At 43.2% G+C, this 26,220-nt stretch overlaps 2 protein-coding genes and 1 pseudogene across 7 annotated transcripts in view; 2 read left to right on the plus strand and 1 right to left on the minus strand.

Moving 5' to 3' along the window:
• Positions 1–694: 694 nt before the first annotated feature.
• Positions 695–26,220, minus strand: part of MRO (maestro) — a 44,883-nt gene continuing 19,357 nt past the window's right edge. For 2 of the 6 annotated variants that reach the window (XM_059894701.1, XM_059894700.1), the window contains exons 2-9: positions 23,941–24,061; positions 21,984–22,067; positions 19,502–19,630; positions 8,048–8,150; positions 6,621–6,767; positions 5,373–5,555; positions 1,478–1,585; positions 695–1,016 (exon numbers count right to left, since the gene is read on the minus strand). In XM_059894701.1, coding sequence (XP_059750684.1) covers positions 963–1,016; positions 1,478–1,585; positions 5,373–5,555; positions 6,621–6,767; positions 8,048–8,146 — 591 coding nt within the window. In that variant the 5' untranslated portion in view covers positions 8,147–8,150; positions 19,502–19,630; positions 21,984–22,067; positions 23,941–24,061 and the 3' untranslated portion in view covers positions 695–962. Of the gene's footprint in view, positions 1,017–1,477; positions 1,586–2,751; positions 2,908–5,372; positions 5,556–6,620; positions 6,768–8,047; positions 8,192–19,501; positions 19,631–21,983; positions 22,068–23,940; positions 24,062–24,640; positions 24,723–26,220 lie in introns of those variants that run through there. The other 4 variants (XM_059894702.1, XM_059894704.1, XM_059894705.1 and 1 more) reach the window with 4 other exon arrangements.
• LOC132347361 (uncharacterized) lies at positions 16,290–25,833 on the plus strand. Its single transcript, XM_059893792.1, has 4 exons — positions 16,290–16,326; positions 19,423–19,597; positions 22,314–22,523; positions 24,226–25,833. The coding sequence occupies exons 1-4, from the start codon at positions 16,290–16,292 to the stop codon at positions 24,422–24,424; spliced, it is 621 nt and encodes a 206-aa protein (XP_059749775.1). The 3' UTR covers positions 24,425–25,833.
• On the plus strand, positions 23,181–23,683 carry LOC132347830 (large ribosomal subunit protein uL22-like; annotated as a pseudogene).

Consider the following 26,220-nt stretch of genomic DNA (forward strand, 5'->3'; position numbering starts at 1 on the left):
TGAGTCAAACAGAAGAGCAGAAGTGGCGGGTTTTTAAAATTTCTTTTATTTTTTACATTTCTAACCATCGGTCAATTATTCCATAACAAGGCAGTATCACACGATGACTGAACGTAGGCTCCAGAAGTCAGGGCTTGAATTCCAGCTCCATGAATTACTGGTCATCTTGGGCAAGTTACTCAATTTCCCTGTGCCTTAGTTTTCTCATCTACACAATGAGGGTAGTAACAGTACCTTTCTCACAGCTTGCTGTGAGTATTAAGTAATACTCGCAAAGCGCTTAGAGAATACCCAGTAAACTACAAACATTCTTAATATATGTTATTTATTATTACTATTCCACACATTACCATTAACTTGAGGTTTTTCAACACATGTTCATCGATTTTTTTCTCTTTATTAATTCTTGTTTGGAATGATCTTGGAGGCACTGACTGTTGAAGATGATGAGAAGCTAATTATCCCCCTCCACACCAACGTCTTGGTACCTTGGCCAACTTTAAATAGGTCTCGCCAAGAAAAGGTGTTAATAGCAAGTGGCAAAGTATCAATAGCAGATTAAAAACAACAACAACAACAAAACACTTCAGGTAGTAGTTATTCTCCTAAGCCTTAGAAATTAAAAGTAAAATTAAAGATAAAAATTGGTGACAGGGATACCCTTAAGAAGAAAAAAGCTGAGAAATAAGCACTGAATCTACATATACTTCAAATGTTTTAAAGTATGCACCTTCTCATCAAATTTGTGTGGGGAGAAAATGAGACATACAAAAGCTATTTAGAATTTACTTTGGGTGTAATTATACAATTCCACAGTATTATTTTTTGCCATCAATTGCTCTCCCAACATCCCCTTTTCTTTCATAATCACAAGAAGCAGCAGAAGTATCCAAAGAGTTAAAAGGGGGAATATCAGCCCCCAGCAATGTGTTCACTAGAACCATTTCCCTGCTGCTCTGTGTTTACAGGATTTTATTTGCATAGAAGAACTGCAGGAGCTCTGGATGATAGTGGCTCTGAAAGAAATTGGCAAAGGAACACGTGAGGAAGGGAGTCAGTAAACCTCCTTGCCTCTAGAATGAGTAGACAGTTGTCAAAGGCAAAGCATGAGGATAAACAATCTTCAGATTCTCAGAGGAGGAGGAGTCATTATCCAAATGATGATCTAAACTGGAACTGCCAATATATTTCACCCAACGATCTAAGCTGGAACTGCCAATATATTTCACCCAATGATCTAAGCTGGAACTGCCAATATATTTCACCCAATGATCTCAGCTGGCACTGCCAATATATTTTATGCATAATCCTCTGGGTGTTTTGCCATTTACATCGCATTATGGGTCAATTGCAGTTGAAACATACTTGGCCTGAGTCGTTTTATGGGAGTAACTCCCTGGTGTGCCTGACCGCCTTCTGCATTAACACTGGGAGGGCAGGGAATCTGGGAGAACCTCTCCTGCCCTCGCTCACTCACCAGCTGCCGGCAGAGTTTAGGGTTCCTTTGATCCTCTTCACTCTGGAAGCTGTAGTCCTTCCTTTGTCTCAGATACGGAGAACAGGCTCGAAAAGTTGTTTTGCAAGCCTGAGAGAAATAATATTACCATTTTATTGTCAAAAATATTAGAGAGGGCTTCCCGGGTGGCGCAGTGGTTGAGAATCTGCCTGCCAATGCAGGGGACGCGGGTTCGAGCCCTGGTCTGGGAAGATCCCACATGCCGCGGAGCAACTGGGCCCGTGAGCCACAACTACTGAGCCTGTGCGTCTGGAGCCTGTGCTCCGCAACAAGAGAGGCCGCGATAGTGAGAAGCCCGCGCACCGCGATGAAGAGTGGCCCCCACTCGCCGCAACTAGAGAAAACCCTCGCACAGAAACGAAGACCCAACACAGCCAAAAATAAAAATAAATTAATTAATTAAAAATATATATATATTAGAGAGTTTTATAATCCCAAGCAAGGAAAAGTGTTGCACCCAATCTGTGGTCTGGGGGCCACTAAGAGTGAAAGTAACTTCCAGGAAGTTTGAAAACTTGAATCTTAAAGGATTTATGCTTATAAAACGACCATGTCTGTAATTTGGGGCTGGTGGGGAGGGCAAAGCTTTACACTTTACCACAGCCCTTATTGTCTCATCAAAAGTAGTGCTGGATTCCTAAATTCAATCTCAACCTCTCTCTCCCTCTCTCCCTCTCTCTCTCCCCCTCCCTCATGCGTGACCTTAAAGAAGACAGGTGATTTGGTGGAACCTTCGCTCCTGATGGGTTTGAAACACTCACCTGCTCCAAAGCAGCCCTGAGGTTGATCCAACCCCGTTAGGACACATTTTCTCCAAGAATAAAACAAAAGCTTCACAGAAAACTAAGAAGCCAAGGGTGGGAAATCCGTACCAGGTGCAGTGACAAAAGCTAATTGGGTATGAATAAATCTCCTCTGATAGGAGGTGTTGCCCCACGGAGCAAGCAGCACCTCCCTGCCCCCCCCCCCCATTAACCTGAGTGTGTCTGGCGTTGACAGGTCCTGGGACCGGGCAAGTGGGGCAAGAGCAAATGGAAAATAACACTCCTGCTCAGAGAGAGATTAGCCATCGAGGAGGCACTTTCTCCAGGATTCACATGGATACACGGCTGAGTGTCCGACACCGAACTGGCAGGAACTGAGGGCCTGGCATCTCGACTTGGCAGGGCTGCATTCCAACTCCCTTGAGGAATGGCACTGAGGTTTCATGCGGTTGGTTAGAGTCACGGACTTACCTTGGCAACCTGGGGATTCCTATCCTGTAAATGGGTCAGGAGAGAATCCTGAGTCTGATTCACCTGACAGGTGAAAAATCTCTTCCATTTCCGCCCAGGAAAGGCAGCCAGTTGCCCAAACAAGACAAAGGCCGAGTATCTCAGGCTGTCATTCTCCTGTGGGTCCCCCGTGAACAAAACAACAAACCTCGGGTCAGTACCAAAAGGCAGCTGCATCAGAGAACAGCACAGCCCTAGCTCCTTGCTGCATGTTACAGGTGGGCCATCAGTTCCAGTCTATGGCACTCAGCCAGCCGGGCTCGGGGACAGAGTGGAGACGGGCTGAGTCTTCAGTGAACCTCTTCTTCAGCAGACGAGAGGGTTAGACTGGGGGCTCACTGGTGCTACTCCCAGCTTCCCAGCTTTTTTCTTCATTATTTAACATTTTGGAGATGGATTATATTTACTTGGTTCGAAATTCAAAATAACCAAAAAGGTTTATAAAAAAGTAAGTCTCCCTTCCTACACCTCTCCACCTGCCACCAAATTTTCCTCCCCACAAAGTCATAAATTTTGTGTGATTCCTCCAAAAAATAAAGAAGAAAAAAATGAAATATATATTACATAGCCCTTTCCCACATTTTTAAACAAATGGATGTGGACCATCCCACTGTTATACACCTTGATTTTTCATCAGTCTCTCTGGGAGCTCTTTCCATGTCAATACGTAAAGGGATTTTCTTTTGGCTGCATCATAATTCATTCGACCCATCCCCTGCTTACTACTTCCAGCATGTTTGCCAGACCATCTCTCTTTACCCTGGTCTGAGTTTCTCCCACCTGCAGCAGAAATAACAATTCTGTTTCTTCCCTGACGCCCTGCCAGCTCTCCCTGCTTTGGGTCTGATTCACTGGTTTGTCCCTGACTGCAAGTCAGTGGCTTCGGCCCTTCCTCCCTCTCCCAGGGGAGCTGTCTGGTCTGAGTATCTCCCTGCCCCGGTGAGGAGACGGAGGCCCAGGGCATTTCAGTGATTCACCTAGAGTCACACCATCAGGGAACAGCGAATCAGGGTAGCAACCCAGCCTCCTGACTCATGGTGAAGGGATTTTTATATCAATGTCTCTTGATCTTGTCCAGCTCCAAGTGAACCAGAAGGGACTGGTCTGGGACAGGCCTCCTCACCTAGAAATGGGGGTCACAGACACTCAGCAAGAGTGGAGACCACTGATCATCTTCTGAAGTATTTAAAACAATTTTTTAGCACACATGACACGTACAGAAACTGCTTTAGTGTTGCACTTTCTTCACTGTTCTACGTGTGTGTGTGTGTGTGTGTGTGTGTGTATGTGTTTAATTCAATTCAACTAGCACTTACTGAGACCTAACTCTATCTGAAGCATGACCCTAACGCTGTGAGATGTACAGAGATGTGTAAGGGGGTGCCTGTCCCCCTGGAAGTCTGACAATCATCTGATGGGGCGGAGCCCAGGCAGGCAGTGAAGAGAATTATGACAGGGATACAAACTGTCAGAAACAGCTCCCCATGAGTATTCCCAGGTTTCCACATGATAAGGAGTTTCTGATCAAAAATTACAGTCGACCTGGGTTTAAAAACTACTTGCATGGCAAACAAGCCCTGGCCATTAAGATGGCACCTCCAGAGAGATTTAGAGACACTTACCCGGAGATATCTGCTTATATTCCAGGGAGGTGGAGAGAGACCTTCCTCTCCCAGCCCCAGAGAGGGCTGGTTTACATCCCAGAGCAAAGGCCTCTCTGCCTCTCTGAGCGGGAGGAGAGGCCAATGTGCCAGCAGCTCCTCTATATGCTCCAAGTTTTAGAATTTCGAGGTTTCGCTTCCTCCCGTGAGGTGCAGGTACCCCGCTTTCGCTGGGTTACTCCTGGGGAATTAGGTGTGGGGAACTCACGCGAGACGCTCTGCGAGTAAATGCAAGTTCCCTGTTGCTATGTTCCCTGTTCTAAAGGTCTTGTCTTAGTGTGTGTGTGTGTGCATGTGTGTATGTGTGTGTGTGTGTGTGTGTAACTGGGGTAAGCTAACTGATTAGCTTCTGAGTCCTCGCGTTTTCTGTATCTGTGCACTTTTTGCTCCACCTGCCTCGTCACCTGGCAGTTAAGAGTGCAGGCCCTGGGCAAAGGGCCTGGCTTCATGTGCACTTACTGGCTCTGTGAACCGTGGGCAAGTTACCTAACCTTTCTAGGCCTTGGTTTCCTCCTCTATAAAGTGAAGATAACAGTGCCTGCCTCACAGGGTTATTGTGAAGATTAGATGAGACAATCCATGTAAATTGCCCAGCACTGTGCCTGGCACACAGTAAGGGCTCACTAAGCGCAAACTACTCTTATTGTTACATTTATAAGAGAGCACTGAGTACACACGTGCATCACCATCATCAGTGTATATGTACTCACTGCTCTATTACAGTGAAAACTCCTTGCGGAGTGGTGATGAAATCCTACATGTCTTTATACGTCTTCCATAACCCCCAGCACGGTACCAATCTCTCAACAAGATTTCTTAATAAATAGTGAACAGTAGAGACCTTGTTTCCTGAGCAACACACCAACCAGGGCTCACATTTGACTTTAAGAACCTGGAATCTTCCTGCGTTGTCTCACTTACGTCATCTAACAAAGTCCTGGTCCGAAGGGTGATGTCTATGAAGAAGGAGCCCAAGCCTTTCCCCTGGATCTTGCCCAGGATGATGGTCAGGGTCTTCAGGCTCTCGTGGATGACTTCAGAACTCACGGGGTCATACAGTCCATGCACCAGCAGGTCCAGGACAATCATTTTATACTTTCTCACCTGTTACCAAGGTTTGGAAAGCATTAGCAGCACAGGAGTTGCTCCCCATGAGTTGAAAATTATCTCCACTCCTAATCTTCCAATAACCCGGGACTTGGACTAAGAGGCCATGGCTTTCTTCAGCACCTGCTGCCACAACTCTCAGCAAAGTACAAATGCTTCCGTTAACCTGACCCAAGAGCCCAATTTGGTCTTGGGAGGAGAGCAGTCTGGAGCATGGCCTATGCGTGGGTGAGGCTGGGGAGGGCACATCAAGGAGGGTGGTGGACCTGGACGATCTAGTGATCTGGGTGTATTGGGTACCTTTACAGGGGATAAGGCGAAATGGTCCCTTAAGTTTACAGATGCTGAAGGAAGAGGTGGGGAAAACATCTTTTACTAAACAAGCATTAATTATTAGAAAAATTAAATTCACCGGAGGGTGATGTCTAGCTGTGTGTTAATCCTACCTGCAGCTCTGTTTCCCAAGGCTGATGATACTGAGGTGTGATGACCCTAAGATGACCCCAAATGAGTCATGTGTGCCTTTGTACAATCTCCTTCCCTTGAGTGTGTAAGGAGCCAGTGACTTGCTTGTGGCCTCTCAAACATGACAGTGGTGACGGACGTCATTCCCATGGTTCCCTTACATTATATGAGACTCCATCTAGCAGACAGGAGTGGGAGACACTCTCCCACTGGCCGTGAAGAAGTGAGTTGCCGTGTTGTGAGAGGGTGCCCTCAAGGAGCTGAGGGCGGCCACTCAGCAAGGAAATAGGGACCTTAGTCCTACAACTAGAAGGAAATGAATTCTTCCAACAGCCACATGAGCTTGGAAGATGACCCTGAACTTCAGAAAGGAATGCAGTCTGGCCTACACCTTGATGGCAGCCTTGCAAGGCTTTGAGTAGAGGACGCAGCTAAGTGGTACCTGGACTCCTGACCCAAGGAAACTGTGAGATAATAAACACCAGGCCCCTGATGTACTGTTACACAGCGGTAGACAACTAGTACATGAAGCCCCACATCCCAGTACTGAGGACTCCAGGCCATGAGGGCTGGCCAAGCGCCCCCTGCCCTTCCTACCTTGTCCGGGGTCTCACAGGCCATAGTTCCCAGGCTTCTCGTTGCCATATGACGCTTTTTAACACTGGAGTCCCAGACTCTCTCTGCCAAGTTGAAAAACACATTCTTCAAAGGCTCCTGCTTCTGGAGCCTCAGTTTCCAAGAGACCTGGGTGGCGAGTCAAAAATGTATTGATTTGGGAGTGTTCAGGGTCACACCCTACCCATCGCCAACCCTAATCCCTCCCTCTAAAGAAAATCCTGTGTTGCCCACTCAATTTTAATCCTTATTTCTCCACCTAAAGACATCTGGGTTTTGCTGGGAATATATTAGTTTGATCTACATAATGAAGAAATGGATGGAGGAAGAGGAAAGGGGTGGAGAAAAATAACGTAGAGCTAATGTTGAGGTAGGTTTGGGGGCATTATGGAGAGAGGTGTCTAGACAGTTGTGGGTGTGACAGAAATGAGAAAAGGGGGCTTTAGAAGTGTTGATGTGATCTGAGAATAGGGATCCCTTTAAGAGGACAAGGTAAGCTGTGTTCCTCCTGTCTCAGAGTTTCCTTGACCCTTCCCCCTCCCCCAGCCCTTTCCCATTTTTCTGCTCTACTTTGTAGCTAAAGCTTGAAAGACATGTCTATACTTGCTTTCTTCAGCTCCTCTCCTTCATTCTCCCTTGAACCTTCTGCAATCAGGTTGATGGCATCCACAACCGCTCCCCACCCCCTGCCCCCCAGTGTAATTAAATCCCAGGGTCAATTCTCAGAGTTCACCTCACTCAGCCTCTCAGCAGCATTTGACACAATTAGCAAAGCACATCTACAGGCATTTCAGGGCACCTGAAGGATGTCCTACCTCAGAATGCGAGCATCTGAGCAATTAAGATTAGGAAAAGAAATGCATAAATAATGCAAATTGGAAGCGCTGTGTGGCTGATGCAGAAATCTGTACTTCAAGGACTAAACTCTAATTAAGTGCAAAGTAAGAGATAGGTTTTTAGAGCATTTAACCCCTGATGCTAGGAAGGCCCTGGTGTTCTGCGCATCACAGGACATACCAACATGTCCTGGAGTCAGAACCAAGATCCAGACAAGATCCAAGAACAAACCACTTCCTCACCATCCTTATTAGTGGGTGGGGGCTGGAGAGGAGACCCACAGCCCTATATGGTATTCAGGTGATTACCAAGTCTCATCAGTATTTCTGAATATTCACTGCAGTTCATTCTATATTTTTATCATTAAGTTCACAGCAAGCTAAATTCTTCCCAACTCATCTTCTTGTTATCATATAAACATCCTATTCGTGTTAAAAGAGCTGTCATCAAACTTTTTTTCAGGAGAAGCAACCTCAGTAGAAGGAATGGAAGGAACCAAACAAAGGCAGAACAGCAAGCACACAAAGTGGCTGCTGAGCAGGGACATTTGTTCGTAATAATTTGTCTCAGACCTTGGAAAAGAAAGATATCACTGATGTCCTTTTCTTCTTGGGCTGGGCAGTGGGGATGGAAAGGGGCTGGTCCAGCATTCTTCTCTGTGTTTGGTCCATGGAACTAAAAAAAGAACAAATCATCATACGAGCCACAAACACTCTTTGAAGCCTCATCATTAACAAGCATCATCACACAAAGCCCTGTGCCAGGGTAAGAATGTAAAGAAGCGGCATCCCCGAGGCCTCCTCAGGATGTCACCTTGGTGAGCAGATGGAACAGTCGCATCAAAAGATAAAGAGCAACACCAACATCACTAATCATCAGGGAAACGCAAACCAAAGCCACAATGAGGGATCACCTCACACCTCTCAGAGGGCACTGTCGGTCAAAGACTGCAGTGGGTTAGGACTTATTTCTTGAGGAACTGGGTGGTGAGCGATGCTCTTTTTTTTTTTTTTTCATAGATCTTTATTGGAGTATAATTGCTTTACAATGTTGTGTTAGTCGCTGCTGTATAGCAAAGTGAATCAGCTATATGTATACATATATCCCCATATCCCCTCCCTCTTGAACCTCCCTCCCATCCTCCCTATCCCACCCCTCTAGGTCATCGCAAAGCACGGAGCCAGTCTCGCTGTACTATGCGGCTGCTTCCCACCAGCCAACTATTTTACATTCAATAGTGTATATATGTCGATGCTACTCTCACTTTGCCCCAGCTTCGCCCTCCCACCCCATGTCCTCAAGACCATTTTCTATGTCTACCTCTTTATTCCTGCCCTGCTACTAGGTTCATCAGTACCATTTTTTTTTTTTTTTAGATTCCATATCTGTACGCACTAGCATATGGTATTTGTTTTTCTCTTTCTGACTTACTTCACTCTGTGTGACACACTCTAGGTCCATCACCTCACTACAAGTAACTCAATTTCGTTTCTTTATATGGCTGAGTAATATTCCGTTATATATATATGTGCCACATCTTCTTTATCCATTTGTTTGTCAATGGACAATTAGGTTGCTTCCATGTCCTGGCTATTGTAAACAGTGCTGCAATGAACATTGGGGTACATGCTTCTTTTTGAATTATGGTTTTCTCAGGGTATATGCCCAGTAGTGGGATTGCTGGGTCATATGGTAGTTCTATTTTTAGTTTTTTAAGGAAGCTCCATACTGTTCTCCATAGTGGTTGTATCAATTTACATTCCCACTAACAGTGCAGGAGGGTTCCCTTTTCACCACACCCTTTCCAGCATTTATTGTTTCTAGATTTTTTTGATAATGGCCATTCTGACAGGCACGAGGTGATATCTCATTGTAGTTTTGATTTGCATTTCTCTAATAATTAGTGATGTTGAGCATCTTTTCATGTGCCTCTTGGCCATCTGTATGTCTTCCTTGGTGAAATGTCTATTTAGGTCTTCCACCCATTTTTTAACTGGATTGTTTGGTTTTTTTGCTATTGAGCTCCATGAGCTGTTTGTATATTTTGGAGATTAATTCTTTGTTGATTCATTTGCAAATATTTTCTCCCATTCTGAGGGTTGTCTTTTTGTCTTGCTTATGGTTTTCTTTGCTGTGCAAAAGCTTTTAAACTTAATTAAAAGTCCCATTTATTTATTTTTATTTTTATTTTTCTGTTACTCTAGGAGGTGGGTCAAAAAAGATCTTGCTGTGGTTTATGTCAAAGAGTGTTTTTTCCTATGTTTTCTTCTAAGAGTTTTAGAGTGTCTGGTCTTACATTTAAGTCTTTAATCCAATCGGAGTTTACATTTGGGTATGGTGTTAGGTAGTGTTTTAATTTCATTCTTTTACATGTAGCTGTCCAGTTTTCCCAGCACCACTTATTGAAGAGGCTGTCTTTTCTCCATTGCATGTTCTTGCCTCCTTTGTCATAAATTAGGTGGCCATATGTGCGTGGGTTTATCTCTGGGCATTCTATCCTGCACCATTGATCTATATTTCTGTTTTTGTGCCAGTACCATACTGTCTTGATTACTGTAGCTTTGTAGTATAGTTTGAAGTCAGGGAGCCTGATTCCTCCAACTCCGTTTTTCTTTCTCAAGAGACCCACAAAAACAAACCCAAAACAATTAAGAAAATGGTCATAGGAACACACATACCAATAATAACCTTGAACGTAAATGGATTAAATGCCCCAAACAAAACAGACTGGCTGAATGGATACAAAAACAAGACCCATATATATGCTGTCTACAAGAGACTCACTTCAGACCTAGGGACACATACAGACTGAAAGTGAAGGGATGAAAAAAGATATTCCATGCAAATGGAAATTAAAAGAAAGCTGGAGGAGCAATACTCATATCAGATAAAATAGACTTTAAAATAAAGACTGCTACAAGAGATAAGGAGGGATACTACATAATGATCAAGCGATCAATCCAAGAAGAAGATATAACAATTATAAATGTTTATGCACCCAACATAGGAGCACCTCAATATATAAGGCAAATGCTAACAACCATGAAAGGAGAAATCGACAGTAACACAATAATAGTAGGGGCTTTAACACCCCACTTACATCAATGGACAGTTCATCCAAACAGAAAATAAATAAGGAAACACAAGCCTTAAATGACACAATAGACCAGATAGATCTAATTGATATTTATAGAACATTCTACCCCAAAGTGGCAGAATACACTTTCTTCTCAAGTGCACATGGAACATTCTCCAGGATAGATCACATCTTGGGTCACAAATCAAGCCTCAGAAAATTTAAGAAAATTGAAATCTTATCAAGCATCTTTTCTGACCACAATGCTATGAGATTGGAAATCAATTACAGAAAAAAAAACTGTAAAAAACACAAATACATGGAGGCTAAACAGTGTGCTACTAAATAACCAAGAGAGCACTGAAGAAATCAAAGAAGAAATTTTTTAAAACATAGAAACAAATGACAACGAAAACATGACAACCCAAAACCTATGGGACGCAGCAAAAGCAGTTCTAAGAGGGAAGTTTATAGCAATACAATCTCACCTCAAGAAACAAGAAACATCTCAAATAAATAATCTAACCCTACACTTAAAACAACTAGAGAAAGAAGAACAAAGAAAACCCAAAGTCAGTAGAAGGAAAGAAATTATAAAGATCAGAGCAGAAGTAAATGAAATAGAAATGAAGAAAACAATAGCAAAGATCAATAAAACTAAAAGCTGGTTCTTCGAGAAGATAAACAAAATTGATAAACCCTTAGCCAGACTCATCAAGCAAAAAAGGGAGAGGATGCAAATCAATAGAATTAGAAATGAAAAAGGAGAAATCACAGCTGACAGTGCAGAAATACAAAGGATTATAAGAAACTACTACAAACAACTATATGCCAATAAAATGGACAACCACAAAGAAATGGACAAATTCTTGGAAAGGTACAGTTTTCCAAGACTGAACCAGGAAGAATTAGAAAATACAAACAGACCTATCACAAGTAATGAAATTGACTGTAATTAAAAATCTTCCAACAAACAAAAGTCCAGGACCAGATGGCTTCACAGGTGAATTCTATCAGACATTTAGAGAAGAGCTAACACATATCCTTCTCAAACTCTTCCAAAAATTTGCAGAGGGAGAAACACTCCCAAATTCATTCTACAAAGCCACCATCACCCTGATGCCAAAACCAGAAAAAGATATCACAAAAAAAGAAAATTATAGACCAATATCACTGATGAACATAGATGCAAAACTCCTGAACAAAATACTAGCAAACAGAATCCAACAACACATTAAAAGGATCATACACCATGATCAAGTGGGATTTATCCCAGGGATGCAAGGATTCTTCAATATATGCAAATCAATCAATGTGATACACCACATTAACAAATTAAGGGAAAAATACTATATGATCATCTAAATAGATGCAGAAAAAGGTTTTTGACAAAATTCAACACCTATTTATGATAAAAACCCTCCAGAAAATGGGCATAGAGGGAACCTACCTCAACATAATAAAGGCCATATATGACAAACCCACAGCAAGCATCATACTCAATGGTGAAAAACTGAAAGCATTTCCACTAAGATCAGGAACAAGACAAGGCTGCCCACTCTCACCACTCTTATTCAACATAGTTTTGGAAGTCCTAGCCACGGCAATCAGAGAAGAAAAAGAAGTAAAAGGAATACAAATTGGAAAAGAAGAAGTAAAACTGTCACTGTTTGCCGATGACATGATACTATACCTAGAAAATCCTAAAGGTGCCACCAGAAAACTACTAGAACTAATCAATGAATTTGGTAAGGTTGCAGGATACAAAATTAATGCACAGAAATCTCCGGCATTCCTATACACCAACAATGAAAAATCAGAAAGAGAAATTAAGGAAACACTCCCATTTACCATTGCAACAAAAAGAATAAAATACCTAGGAATAAACCTGCCTAAGGAGGCGAAAGACTTGTACTCAGAAAACTATAAAATACTGGTGAAAGAAATCAAAGATGACATAAACAGAGGGAGAAATATACCATGTTCTTGGATTGGAAGAATCAATATTGTGAAAATGACTATACTACCCAAAGCAATCTACAGATTCAATGCAATTCCTGTCAAACTACCAATGACATTCTTCACAGAATTAGAACAAAAAATTTTACAATTCGTATGGAAACACAAAACCCGAATGGCCAGAGCAATGCTGTTTGTTCTTTGTTTACGAGGTATAGAATTTGTAATTTTTCCATGTGTATATATTATTTAAAATCTACGTTATAAATAAATACAGCTTGCAAAGTGATTCTGATCTACAGCCTGACTTGAGACCCGCTAAAGTAAACCAGTGCATCTCAGACTTTAATGTGCACTTGAATCATCAGAGGAACTTGTTAAAATGCAGGTTCGGACTCAGTGGGTTTCGGGCAGGGGCTCCAGATTCTGCCATTCTTATAAGCTCCCAGGTGACATCAATGCTGCGGGGTCCCATGTTCCACGCTTTGAGGGATGCAAAGTTAGGAGCTCCAAGAGATAAGAGAGAACTGTGGGCTGGAAGAGCTGGTAGAGACATTCCACTGCACGTGGGTGAGCTTTAATGGAGAGGCAGAAGCGTACTTCACACATTGGGATTCTAATGGGATTCTATGTAGTAAGTATCATGGTAGTGGTAGTAATAACAGTTAAAATAGGAGAGTGGTAAAAGATAAGGCTACAGGAAATAATTAAAGGCCAGCTGTGAAGGACTGACTGCTAAAGAGTTTAGTTTTAATTGTATTTTGTAGATAAGAGTGAGCCATTGATTTTTTTTTTTTTTTGAGATGAAATCCATGTAACATACAATTAACTATTTTAACAACATTGTGCAACCACCACGTTTATCTGGTCCTAAAACTTTTCCATTATCCCAAAAAAACACCCCATACAAGAAATCACTCCCCATTCTGCCCTCCCCCCAGTCCCATTAATTGGCTCTCTGTCTCTATGGATTACCTATTCTGGATATTTAATATAAATGGGAATCAAATAATATTATGACTTTTGTGTCTGGCTTCTTTCTCTTGGCATGACCTTTCTGAGGTTCATCCGTGTTGTAGCATGTATGGGTACTTCATTCCTTTTTAGGTCTGGACAATATTTCATTATATGGATAGGCCACATTTGTTTATCCATTCATCTGTTGTTAGACACTTGGGTCGTTTTCACCTTCTGGGTATTGTGAATAGAGCTTCTATGAACAATGGTGTACAAGTGTTTGGTATCTGCTTTCAATTCTTTGGGTATATACCCAGGAATGGAATTGCTGAGACATATAGTGATTCTACGTTTAAGTTTTTGAGGAACCGCCAACTGTTTTCCACAGTGGCTGCAATGTGCAAGGGTTCCAGTTTCCCCACATCACCAACTATTGTTATTTTCCAGTTTTTTAAATTATTATTATTACATTCAGCCTAGCAGGTGTACAGTGGTATGCCATTATGGGTTTGATTAGTACTTTTTTTAATGACTACTGGTGTCTTTTTGTATGTTTGTTTGTGATTTGTGTACCTTTTTCAGAGAAATGTCTATTCAAATCCTTTGCCCATTTTAAATTAGGTTGTCTATCTTTTTGTTTTTTTTTAGTTGTAGAGTTCTTTATATATTCTGGATACTAGATCCTTATCAGATATATGATTTATAAATATTTTTTCCTATTCTGTATGTTGGCTTTTCATTTTCTTGATAATGTTTTTTATGCATAATAGTTTTTCATTTTGACAAAGTCTAATTTATCTATCTTTGTTGTTGTCATTGTTGCTCAGGCTTTTCGTGCTATATCTAAGAATTCACTGCCAACTCCGGTCATGAAGATTTACCCTTATGTTTTCTAAGATTTTTATAGTTTTATCTCTTAGACTGTTGATCCATTTTGAGTCAACTTTTGTGTATGGTGTGCAGTAGGGGTTCAACTTCATCAGAACCATTGACCTTTATTTGTTTTGGTTTTTAAATTTTTTTTTAGTAGGAGAAATAACAGTGGTTCTCAACCTTAGCTGCATTAGAATCCCCTAAGGAACTTTTAAACATTTTAATGCCCTGTCTATACCCCACACCAAGTCTACCATCATATCTGGAGGTGGGCCCGAGCATCAGTAATTTTTAAAACTCACCAGGTAATTCCACTGGGCAGTCACTGAATAGGGTGACCAGTGACCAATCATCTTGTTTTGTCCCTGTGATATTGTGATTTCCAATAAGAAATATATATTTGGTCTTGGTCCCCATTCCTGGCACAAAATCCTTGGAATTTCCTAAGTGATTAAAGGTATCTTGTATTATATTAATGAAGTGACCCTAGGTCACCTAAGGGTGGGGGCTGACTGCCAGGGGAACCAATCCTGTAATTAGATGGTTGGAAATTTCAGTCTCACTCTCTCTTCTCCTGGGAGGAGAGGAGGGCTAGAGATTGAGTTCAGTACCCAGTGGTGAATGATTTAAGCAATCGTGCCTAGGTAATGAGGCCTCCACAAAAAAACAAAAGGATAGAGAGCTTCCGGATTGGTGACCACATGGAGATTTAGGGACAGTTGTGCACTTGGAGAGGGCATGGAAGCTCCTTGCCCTTTCCCCATGTCTTGCCCTGTGCATCTCTTCCATCTGGCTGTTGCTGAGTTACATCCTTTTATAATAAACCAGTGATTCAGGAAGTAAAACGTTCCTCTGAGTTTTATGAGCTGCTCTAGCAAATTAATCGAACCCAAGGACAGCGTTGTGGGAACCTCCAATCTTTAGCATGTTGGTCACAAGCACAGGTGACAACATGGACTTGTGATTGGCCTCTAAAGTATGGGGACTGAGCCCTTAACCTGTGGGATCTGACGCTATTTTCAAGTAGACAGTGTCTGAATTGAATTGAACTGAATTGTAGGACACCCAGTCAGTATTCACTGAGAACTGGAGAACTGATTGGTGGTGTGCAAAAAACACACATTGGAGCTTGGCCCTGAAGGCTTTCCTGGGACATGGGACCTTCAGTGCTAAGATCAGGAAAGTCCTGGGCAAACAAGGGCAAGTTGGCCACGCTGATTTTACTGGAGTTTGGAACTTATTTAATGCAAGTTACGGATAGAACCCAGTCCTGTTAAACAGCCGTGCTTTGGAACATTTGACTCTGTTTGACCTGGAGGTACATGGGGATTTGGTTTCTCCATCATCTCTGTGCCCCTCCCCCCCAGCAGGTTTAGGTCATGCTCTCTTGGTCAGAAGACACTCAAGAGAACCATGAATACACCTCTTCACCCCAGAGCCGCATTCTCTATTTCGTCTCCATCTCTGGCCAGCAGACCTCCCCTCACCATTGCAATGAGGGAGCCCAACCCACCCCATCCCCCCCCCAGAAAATTGCACTCCCACTAACTAGCAAGATTTTCTTTGAGCGAAAAGGTGTTCCCATACACTTTACATTAAGCCAGTGGTTCACACACCCGAGTCCGCATCAGAATCACCTGGAGGACTCGTTAAAACACAGATTCCCACACCCAATCCCCAGAGCTTCTGATTCTGTACATCTGAAGCAGGACCCAGTAATTTGCATCTGTAACAAGCTCCCAGGTGATGCTGGGATGCTCCTGGTCTGGGGACCACACTTTGAGAAGCAATGCATTGACAGAAAGAAACCAGTATTACTATGCGATTCCTCTCCAGGACAAGAGGATTTAAAAATTCACACAGGACAAAAACATGCTTGGTTGTTTCTTTCTGGGGAATTTCTGGACACAACCTTCTGTATCAATGGAACCTGCCACTCCTCAGGTTGAATGCTCTGGATCGGAGCCGATGGGCGCCGGACAGTGGGTATGGGGAGCTTAGAAGAAGCAAAGTTCCCTCAAGCTGATGGTCACTCACCAAGGGGGGCACAGGTCTCATTAAAAAAACAGCTGGTGTCCCTGTTCTGAGGCATAAGAAAATCATGCCTGAAGCTTCCCTCCATTGGGAAGGAAAGCAAACGTGGTTCCCTTTTCTTCACACTGGCCTTCTCTTGCAGCATTAGCACAGCAGCTGAGGGCTTTAGCCACCCAAGGCCACTTCCCCAGGCCTCAGAAGCCAAGCATCCTGCCTTGTCACTTCTTAAAAGGCACGTTAAGGTCATGGAAGGCTCTCAAGCAGAGCAAAGTACATGAGGGTTGAGCGCCCTGCTTGGGAGATTCAGCGTGTGGTTAGAAAAACACAGGGTGGGACTTCCCTGGTGGCGCAGTGTTTGAGACTCCGCGCTCCCAATGCAGGGGGCTGGGGTTCGCGATTCCTGGTCGGGGAACTAGATCCCATACGCATGCCGCAACTAAGACCTGGCGCAGCCAAATAAATAAATAAGAATAAATAAATAAGGATAGTTTTATTAAAAAAAGAAAGAAAAACACAGGGCTCACCACCTCCCACCTCCTGCTTCCCCAGCACAAGATAAAAACTGTGATCTAGTTCAATCTCGGGTCGTCAGGGCTCATCCCCATCTTTGGGGCAGAGAAAGCAAAGCATTCTTTGGCTGGGCCTCCTACATCAGAATCCCCCAGAGTGCTTGTTATAAGCGCCAGGCCGGCTCCATAATTACGGGGTCAGAGTCTCAGGGAGTGGAGGGCCTGTGCGCTGCCCGTTTTTACAAGGTGCCTTGTGACGGTACACACACGCTGATGTAGAAGGACCCCCGGAATACTCCAGAGGAAATTAACTACCTCCAGAAGTGGCATACTCCACTCACCTGAGGCCACTGGCAGGAGAGATCCCGGAAGTGGGAGGAGCAGCTGGGGCCAGAGGGCACAAGAGGGGAGAGGTCAGTGTCTTTGCCGAGAACTGGGGATGGAGGGCACATGTTTGTGAAGCACAATGAACTTCTCGTTCGAAATAAAATTAAAATCACATCGAGCTGCACAGGCTATGATTTGTACACTCCTCTTGGATACTATTCTTAAATTAAAAGTCTGCTTAAAGAATAAAACAAAAGTAAAAGTTCATTCGGGGCTGCAGAGCCCCTTATGGCAAATTAAGTCCTTTTGACCCAACCCAATGAAACAAAACTGTTGCAATACAGGAGCTCCCAGCGGAATGTTGTAAACAAACTCTGAAGAAACAGAGTATATGGATTCAAAGAATTCTTTAGGTGTTCATAACTCCACCTACAAACCCACTCGCCCACAGACAGTCGTTCTTTGCTGGGAGTGTTGGGTCCTCCTTCTGGCGGGTTGCTCTGGGCTTCCCAGGTGCCTCGTCTAGTGTGACTGAGTCCGGGACGACACCTGGACACCTAAGGCAAGGTTCTGCTTGTAGTTTCATTCATCCCTGCGTACGTTCTTCAACGAATTCTTCCCCCTCTGGGAAGGCCTTCCCTCTGTGCTAATGCCCTGTCCCCGATGGGGACAGTTTCACCCTCACTGCGACCCTGCAGCTTGTCTCCATTGCCATGTTGTGGTCCTACCTGGTCTTCCTGAACAGACATGGATTTGGGGTGACTTAGATGAGTTTTGTGCTTTATGCTGACTCCCAGATGCCTTTGCAAATTTAAATCCTTCTGACTCAAAATATTACGTTTATCGTCATTAATCCTTTAACTTATTAAAGCCAAAATCGATATTATGAAGGCCAAAATTACATAATACTTTGATCTTATCTGTAAAATGAGGGGAAGAAACTGTTAGATGTGTAACAATCCTTCCAACACTGAAGGTATTCATGCTAATAATATTAGTAGCTACTATTACTGGACACGTGTATACTAGGCACTATACTTAGCATTTTGTGTACACGGCAGGAGAGCCTGTTTAGCTGACCTCTGCTTAACCAACTCGTCAGGTTAACCGTGTTCTGCAGGCCCTCCGCGAACGGTACCAACCAATGCTTGTGGCTGACAGTACCCACTGCTAACTTCTGCTCCACTAGTTCTCATAGGCTTACCAAACATCAGCTTATGACAGCTGTACTTGTTACTGTAACTGTGAAATTTAAATATTATAGAAACTGATGAAATAGGAGAATACAAAGAAAGGAAGTTGTTTCTGTGAAGGCAAAATTGAATATTCTGGAAGGATTCAACAATGGGAAGTTGCTAAAAATAGCTGCTGTCCAATTAGGATTCGTGTGGACAGAAGTTTGGAAACAGTCTTAATAATCTGGAATGATTTACTGGAATTGGGACGATCTTACAGAAAGTGATTTTACACGCGTCTTCCCAGAAGCCTTTAAAGTCTCACTACATTGACAGAAGCCAAAACTAGAACTCATAGATGTATGAGTATTATGCATGTGGCTTGTGCAAGAGAGACATATCAAAAAATGCCCACTAGAGGATCCATGTTCAAAGAAAAGGCCATGGCCCTACATTAAAGATTGGGAAATTCTATATTTTAAGGTAAAGTATTGGATTACGTATCATTTTTTATAATTCACTGCTTTAACCAACTTCTTCCGTAAGCTCTCTAAAATCCAATCTCTCAAATAAGAGGTCTTTTCTGTACTTCACTTAACCTTTACAATCATCTTGAGATGTAGGTTTACTTACGCCCATTTTAGAGGAGAAACTGGGGCTTAGAGTAATACAAACAACTCACCCAAAGTAAAAGAGCTAGTAGTGGCAGAGCGGAGTTCCAGACTCCAAAATCTATACTTTCCATCACTGTGCTCTAAGCCTATATCCAGCTCCTAGACGGTGTCCTGGGTGCTGACCAGGTAAGGACACACGGCAGAGACACTTCAGTTTGAAGCATCCATACCTTCCCTTCAGTTCCCTCCCATCTAAAGCTCTTAATACAGTGATCTTAATATAATGATCTATAATCCATCTATTGATCATAGACGGATTGACATAGTTTGCGAAAAGAAAAAACGGCTTCGTCAACATTGCCTAGTACATTTTTACAAAGAGAACGTCAGCTCTCTGATACAACGACCTGAGTGACATTCCAGAAGGGACTGGGGAACCCAAGTGGACCTTAGCCTCTTCCCGCCGCAGCCCGGGCCGCCCCAGCCAGCAGCCGGCCCTTACCTGCGGCGGTCACGTGGTGAAGAAGAGCGGTTTGGCCGAAGCTCAGGTCCCGGGCGGCGCGGAGAGCGGCTGTTCCCGGGGGAGCAGCCAGATGGGGTGAGTCGGCTCAATTTTCCCAGCCCTGAGTTCCTAACATAGAAGAAGGGAAATGAGAAGGTGAAGCAGGATCTGTTGAGGATAACGGGTCAGCGCAGAGTGTTGGAAAGAGAGACTCATACGAGGGAAAAAAAAAAAAAAAAAAAATCAAAGTTTAGATGGAATTGAAGTGGGGGAGGGAACTGTCCTCTGATACCCACAAGGTTGTTCTAGGTGGGAATAAGCATCCCTTGTGCCCTTTACTGCGCCAAACTGTGCTGAGGTGTTTTTCCTCCTTTCCTATGCTGTGTTTGCCCTCATTCCGAGTCCCTCATTCCGAGTCCCACCCACAGTTTCTAAAGAAAAGACTGCAATTCTAGGGTCCTGCCCCTGCAGCGAATGAAAGGACTCTGCCCAGCGCCGTTCCCCGTGAGACCACTAGATGGCGACATCACTCAATGGACCGGTTCCAGGCGGCCTCCGTACCCAGCAGCCGCTGCAGCGCTTCCCTCCCTAATCCCTGTTGGAGCAGCTTTTAATCTCAGGACAGGACACTGTGCTCCAGGCCAAGTAGCTTCATTGTGACTGACTGGTGTACCACCAGCCAAAGCTTTAACCGTTGAAGCCCCTTGCAGCCCAACAAACACCACAGGACCTGAAACGACTGACACTCAACAATTTAAATGATTTATTGGGAAAACCAAACCAAACCAAAAAAACCTGGGTACTTGCAGATTTGGGGAGCTTCCTTCCCCCCATCCTTCCCTGGACTCTCCATCCAAGTGCGAGAATCTATTTATCAATAATTACTTATTGTCTGGCTCTGTGTTGGGTGACGTAGGCAATGTGTCCTAAAAGGAAAAAGTTATATTTTCAAAACTCTAGGAGCTTATTGTTATGCTAATAGGTAATGTTCATTGAATATTTCTATGTGCCAAACATTGGGGTAAATACTGCATAGACTATCTTGTTTGATTCTTATGTTAGTACTCTTATTATGATCCTCATTTTCATAATGGGGAGATTGAGGCACAGAGATGACCTTGCCCAAGGTCACACAGTTAATTAGTGGCAGAGTTAGAATTCACCCACAGGCAGGCTTATGTCAGAGCCTAGACCCTTAGCCACAATGCTAGGCAGTGGGCAAGTTTGGGAAATCTAACTAGGAGTCAGATGGGCAAATATAAACCAGAGAAGTACATCAGAGTGGAAGGTTGGAAGAAAAAAGCAGAGGGATAGAAAACCAATGCCCTGAGAAAATAAGAATGAGGCTAAAACAAAACCCTCTTTGGGTGCACAAGGGCACCCAGGTGACTACTGAGAATGCAATTTCAACAAAGAAGCTAGACTGCAGAGCTCAGGGGCTATGTGGAAAGAGGAAATGGAGGCATCTTGCTGCAAAAGGAAGGCAATAAATAGACTAGAAGGGACAGCAAGGTCAAAAAAGGCATTTCGGCTTTGTTGTGTGATTTTAAAATAGAATAAAGCTTGGGCATGTTTGAAAACAGTTGCAAGGGAACCCTAAGAGGTGGGTAATGCAAGCAGTGAAAAGCAAAATAGAAAGAGCTGAAGGGAGGGATCAAGGGGACAGGGGACAGGGTTAGCTCTGGGGAGGAGGGAGAGAGATGCCTCCTCTTTTTATCTGAAACTGGGAGACAACCGCAGAGATGGAGATCCATCAGCGTGAAAATGAGAAGGATGGGCAAGTTCAGTTCATCCAAATCAGCCTCCGTCTTCTCAGTAAGACCAGAGTTGGGTTATCTGCCAAGAGTGAGAATAAGATTGGGGAGGTCATATCCTTGCATTGAACTAATCCGTGTAGTGCTTAGGATGACCGAAAAGCAGATAAAATTAAACCAGGCCACAGAAGCAGCTGGAGAAATAAAATCTGTGCTGCAAGTATAAGGATTCTCTGCCGAGTCTCACAGGTGACTCAGGACTGAAATCCCCCACACACACAGCATGGACAGAAATACAACAGATAGACTCTTAATAACCCCTTGTGTCTAAAGTTTCTTTGTGTTCAGGTGTTGAGACATTTTGCAGAGAAATAATGTCTTCCTCACTTGCCAAATGGGAAAACAAAAGGGCAGACAAGTTTTCCTGGTTGGCTTAAGGTCACAGAGAATCAGGGCACAACCAGAATTGGTACCCAGGAGACTTATTGATCCAAATTCAGCTCTATTAAGCACTTCCCACAAAGGACACAGCTAACAGCCCCAAAGAGTCCCAGACACAGCACAAACTTGGGAAGCATCCAGACCAGGACACGATGCCAAAAGAACAAAGGTTCTCCTAACATGGCCTTAGGACACAGCACAGTTCTTCTGGGAATGAGAGGGGAAGTCTCTCTCATAATTCGATTGCAACAGATTGATGGGCTGATGACATGATGTCCTTCACATACCATAATTATTTAATTTTATTGTTTAACAACTCGGTTTTCACTCTCAATATTTCCTTATTGTCAGAAGTGCAAGGGCTGATGCCACTGGAAAAAATCAAAAGAGGGTAATTATTAGTCTGCATTATTGATGAAAAGGGCAACAGGCAGAACTAAATCAATCAGCATTTCACTTTTGATTTAGACTTGGGAAGTGAAGACAAATGATGGCAGCAATCAACATGGCTTGATCTCTAGTGTCAGGATTTTCAGAAGCCCCTCCTTGTGCGTAGTCTTATCAGGAAACTGTTAAAAGGAATGGTTTTTAATTTCTTCCCTCTCATCTTCTTTCAGGAACTACCCCCAGGTCAGGCCAAACTCTGTCTTGATTTTCACTTCGAAAAAGAAATCAAATTGGCTGTCTGCTGAGCCACTAATTGGGAATGCCAACTTCTCATTCATTCATTCCTTGTTCTTCAAATGCTTATGGAGATCCTACTTTCAACAAGGCAGAGCGCGCATATCAGGTGGCACTGTGCCCTCTGGAGACCACTGGGAACGCAGGTGAGATATGGTCTCGGTAAGGGCCATAGAGAGGAGGTGACGAAGAGCAGTCCCTCAGGATATCCTTCGTAAAAGAAGGTGCATCAGCACCTGGGCTTACTGGTTTAGCAGGGAGAGGCAGAGAAGGAAGGCAAAGGCGTTCCAGGAGACAGGAGGAGCACGGGCGCGGGGCCCCAGATGGAGGACCATGGATGAGCCGGGGAACCTCGTGCTCCCCAGACTCTTCCACGAGCCCCCAGCACTGATGGGAACCCAGAGCTGCCCGTGGCAGGCGGACATCCCTTGGGAAGCTCTTCTCAAATGTCACCCGCCCCCCGTTTGCTTCCCACTCTACTACATATCTGGTTTATTTTAATATAAAAGCAATAGTCTTTTTGTTTCAAATCTTTGAGTATAGTAGATGCCACAGGGAGAAGCTCCAGCTTTATCCCTCTTCTTCAAATACCCTCAGGCACAGAGAAGCAGGAGCCTATGAAGTCTCTCCAGTTCTACAAACTATGAACAGAAAGCCGTTCTCAGCCGTTTCCTTATCCAGCCCACCGTCCAGCTGTCCTGCCTTCTGTTTTCCTGACTATATTACTTGGCAGTCTTTATTAGTACCGGGATGCGAGAATATATTCAAACTCTTCTGTAAATAGCCTGCAATGATCTCTGAAAATGCTTCGCTACTCACTTGACCCAGGAAGCTGACAGAATCATGCAAATCGAGAGGTTCAAATCTCCATGTTCACTGCCCAAACCACCAAAGTGTGCATATCTAAAAAAAACCACCAAGTCTCTGAAAGATGCCACTTTGCAGAAGCAATGTGTGCCCCTCCATCGTCACGATGGCGGAATGCCCAGGACAAACGGTGGGGCTGGCACAGCATTGGTGGCCCCTAAAGAGTGCTGAGTGTTTTCTGCAAATGCTTTAACATGCAGAGAGTAATGCTGAACTTAAGTGCTCTGATGTCAATTCTCTCTGGGCATTGAGCTCATCCAGGTGAACAAAGCCCCAAGATGTGCCTCTGGATTTACAGAGCTCATGGTCCGATTCACCCCTGCGTGAACTCCCTCTGCCACCATCCAGTGAGCCTTACTGAAAAAGGGCAGATTGTTGCACAGAAAAAAAGATATCCCAGAAGAAGCTGAAGAAGCAAAAACTTATGGGGCAAGAATAAATTCAGCATTAAACAAATGCAAATAAAAGTAAAAAAAAAAAAAAGAAGAAGAAGAAGAAGTTCAAGTTTAAACACCTTTCCTATCTGAGACATTAATTCACACCATCACCAACACCCCTACTTCCAAAAATTAACCATAAACGTATATAAACATTTTCCAGCCCAACTGGTTAAATCTGTAGCAGTCAATGAACTGTGTTGAACTACAAGGTTTAGTAGAATCGGTTGAATCCAGAACATGTTCTGTGCTGTCTTACCTGAGCTGGGTGATGAGGCTTCTTCCTCAGAACTCATCCTGATAAAAGGCAAAGTGATTAGCCCCAGGAACGCCACTGTCCTTTAAACAAGCTCGGGGCCGGCTGTAAGCTGCATTTTGTCCTTGAAAATGAAACATTAAACAGATCAGAGTTTTATCACGAGAGGGAAATACATAATAACACCTTTTTAGGCTATCTGCCCCTGATAGTTGCTAGAGATTCATTACAGGCCATGCTGTTTTGCAAACTTTGAAGATTCTCATGTTAGTTTCCTATTTCTGCAAGGGCCCAGGGAGAAAGCTACACGAGCTTCATCCTGGAAGAGAATTGGATCAATAGACAGCACCATGAGCAGCAGATCAAGCCCACGGACATGACCACGTGTCATCTTGGCCCTGCTTTCAACATCCCCAAGCATTCTCATGCTCTTTGTCACGTTGTACCCCACAATCCTAGGAAGGGGGTCATTCTCAGGCCTCTTTGACAAGTAGGGAAACTGAGGGGCAGGCAGAGTGAGCAGGGGACTTGCCCAAAGTCTCAAAGCTGGTTGATGGGGCTGGGCTTCCTCTCCTGCTTTGACCAATCAGAGTCATTGGAGGGTTCGGCCACTCACCTCTACAGGCCATTCTTACTCTCTATGGTCTTCCTTTCTCTCAACTTTGACCTTTCCCCACCTTGGTTTCTTCCCCCCATCCCTCACCTTCCTTGTCTCCATTTTCAGTTTGCTGTGGACATTGCTTCACACGTTCCTTCCTCCTCAATGAATCTGTCTCAGGATTGCACTTACTTTTCCTTCAATTTTGCATTTACAGTAGAATCCAATAGAATTCCAGTGACTGACAAGTGTATAGGCATTTTATGACAATGAGAACAACGTCAGGCACAATTTGACCAACAGAACAGTACATCCATGTCCAAAAGTGCCCTATAATGTGTACTGGATTAGAAATCCAGGCTATGATTGGGACAGCTGACTCTTCCTTGAGGGACTGGAGAAAACTACAGTAATAGAGCATTCTTTCATATAGCCCACAACAGATGTATTTCAACAATTCCATCTTTATCCCACAATACCAACCTCCCACCATAGCTCCATCACAGCGTTCCTGCACCTTTCCCAATATTGTTCATTTAATTCCCCCAGAAAAGAACAAAAAGGGGCTTCCCTGGTAGTCCAGTCGTTAAAACTACGCTCTTCCACTGAGATTCCACATGCCGCGTGTGCGGTGCAGCCAAAAAAAAAAAAAAAGAAAAGAAAAGAAAAGAAAATAGAAAAAGAAGTCAATTTTATCAACATATATTTGTTCAGGAATCAAGTCTGCAGACTTTAGGTGCTCTGGGCCTAGAGCAGCTGCTTCTCTCTCCTACTGGTCTCTGTTCCTTCAAGAGAGTATACGTTAGATCGTCCCCTGAAAGGAAGGGAAATTAGCTAATGAGCAAATCACCCAATTTTACCCACTAGGAATTTTTTTTTGTAGCTCTTAAGTTTGGGAGGAAACTTGACAATATCTATCAAAAGTCCATGTGCATGTGCCCTTTGACTCAGCAGTTCTGTTGATAGTGGCTCACCCAGGGCGGTGATGATTTTGTGCAAATTAGAAAAAAGAACCTCTTCTTCAAGACATTTTATGTCTATCTGCCAAGAAAGTATCATAATAAGTATTTAAAATTATGACGTCCACCTGAAACTAACACAACATTGTAAATCAACTCTACTCCAATAAAAACTTTTAAAATATATATATATATAAAATATTTAAAAAATAAAGTTATGATGTCTACAAAGTGATTGGTGCCCACACAGATGAGGCACTTTGTGCAGTGTACAACCTATGCAACTGTATACGTTAACCCTGGTTACCTTGTAAATACATATGAAGAATGACATCAGGATATATGTTAAAATGTGTTCATTGAAATATTATTTGTAATATCAAATAAATTATTGCAATGTCCATCAGCAGGGGACAGTTTAAATAAATTAGGGTACCTTTATACAATGGAATACTAGGGAGCATTATAAAACAAATAGAGTAGATCTATATGTGCTGATATATCAAGGTATATTATTAAGTAAAAAAATCAAGGTTCAGAGAATATATTATAAATCAATGTACGTAAATTTTTAAAAAGAAATATGTGCTGATATAGCCATTTTTTTTTCTAAAAGGGCACTCAAGAGATCATTAACAGGAGTATCCTAGGAGGAGAGTAATTGGGTGAAGAAGGAAGCTTTTAGTTCAAATGTATACCTTTTTGTGTAGTTTGAATTTTTCTTAC

The sequence above is a fragment of the Balaenoptera ricei genome, chromosome 14 (assembly GCF_028023285.1).
Source record: "Balaenoptera ricei isolate mBalRic1 chromosome 14, mBalRic1.hap2, whole genome shotgun sequence".
Lineage (NCBI taxonomy): Eukaryota > Metazoa > Chordata > Mammalia > Artiodactyla > Balaenopteridae > Balaenoptera > Balaenoptera ricei.

Coding starts and splice junctions, on each gene's coding strand:
- LOC132347361 (XM_059893792.1), top strand. CDS start 16,290: ATGCTCTGGATCGGAGCCGATGGGCGCCGGACAGTGG. Junction 16,327..19,422: donor CGATGGGCGCCGGACAGTGG/GTATGGGGAGCT, acceptor GTGACATTCCAG/AAGGGACTGGGGAACCCAAG. Junction 22,524..24,225: donor GGAGACCACTGGGAACGCAG/GTGAGATATGGT, acceptor TATTTCTGCAAG/GGCCCAGGGAGAAAGCTACA.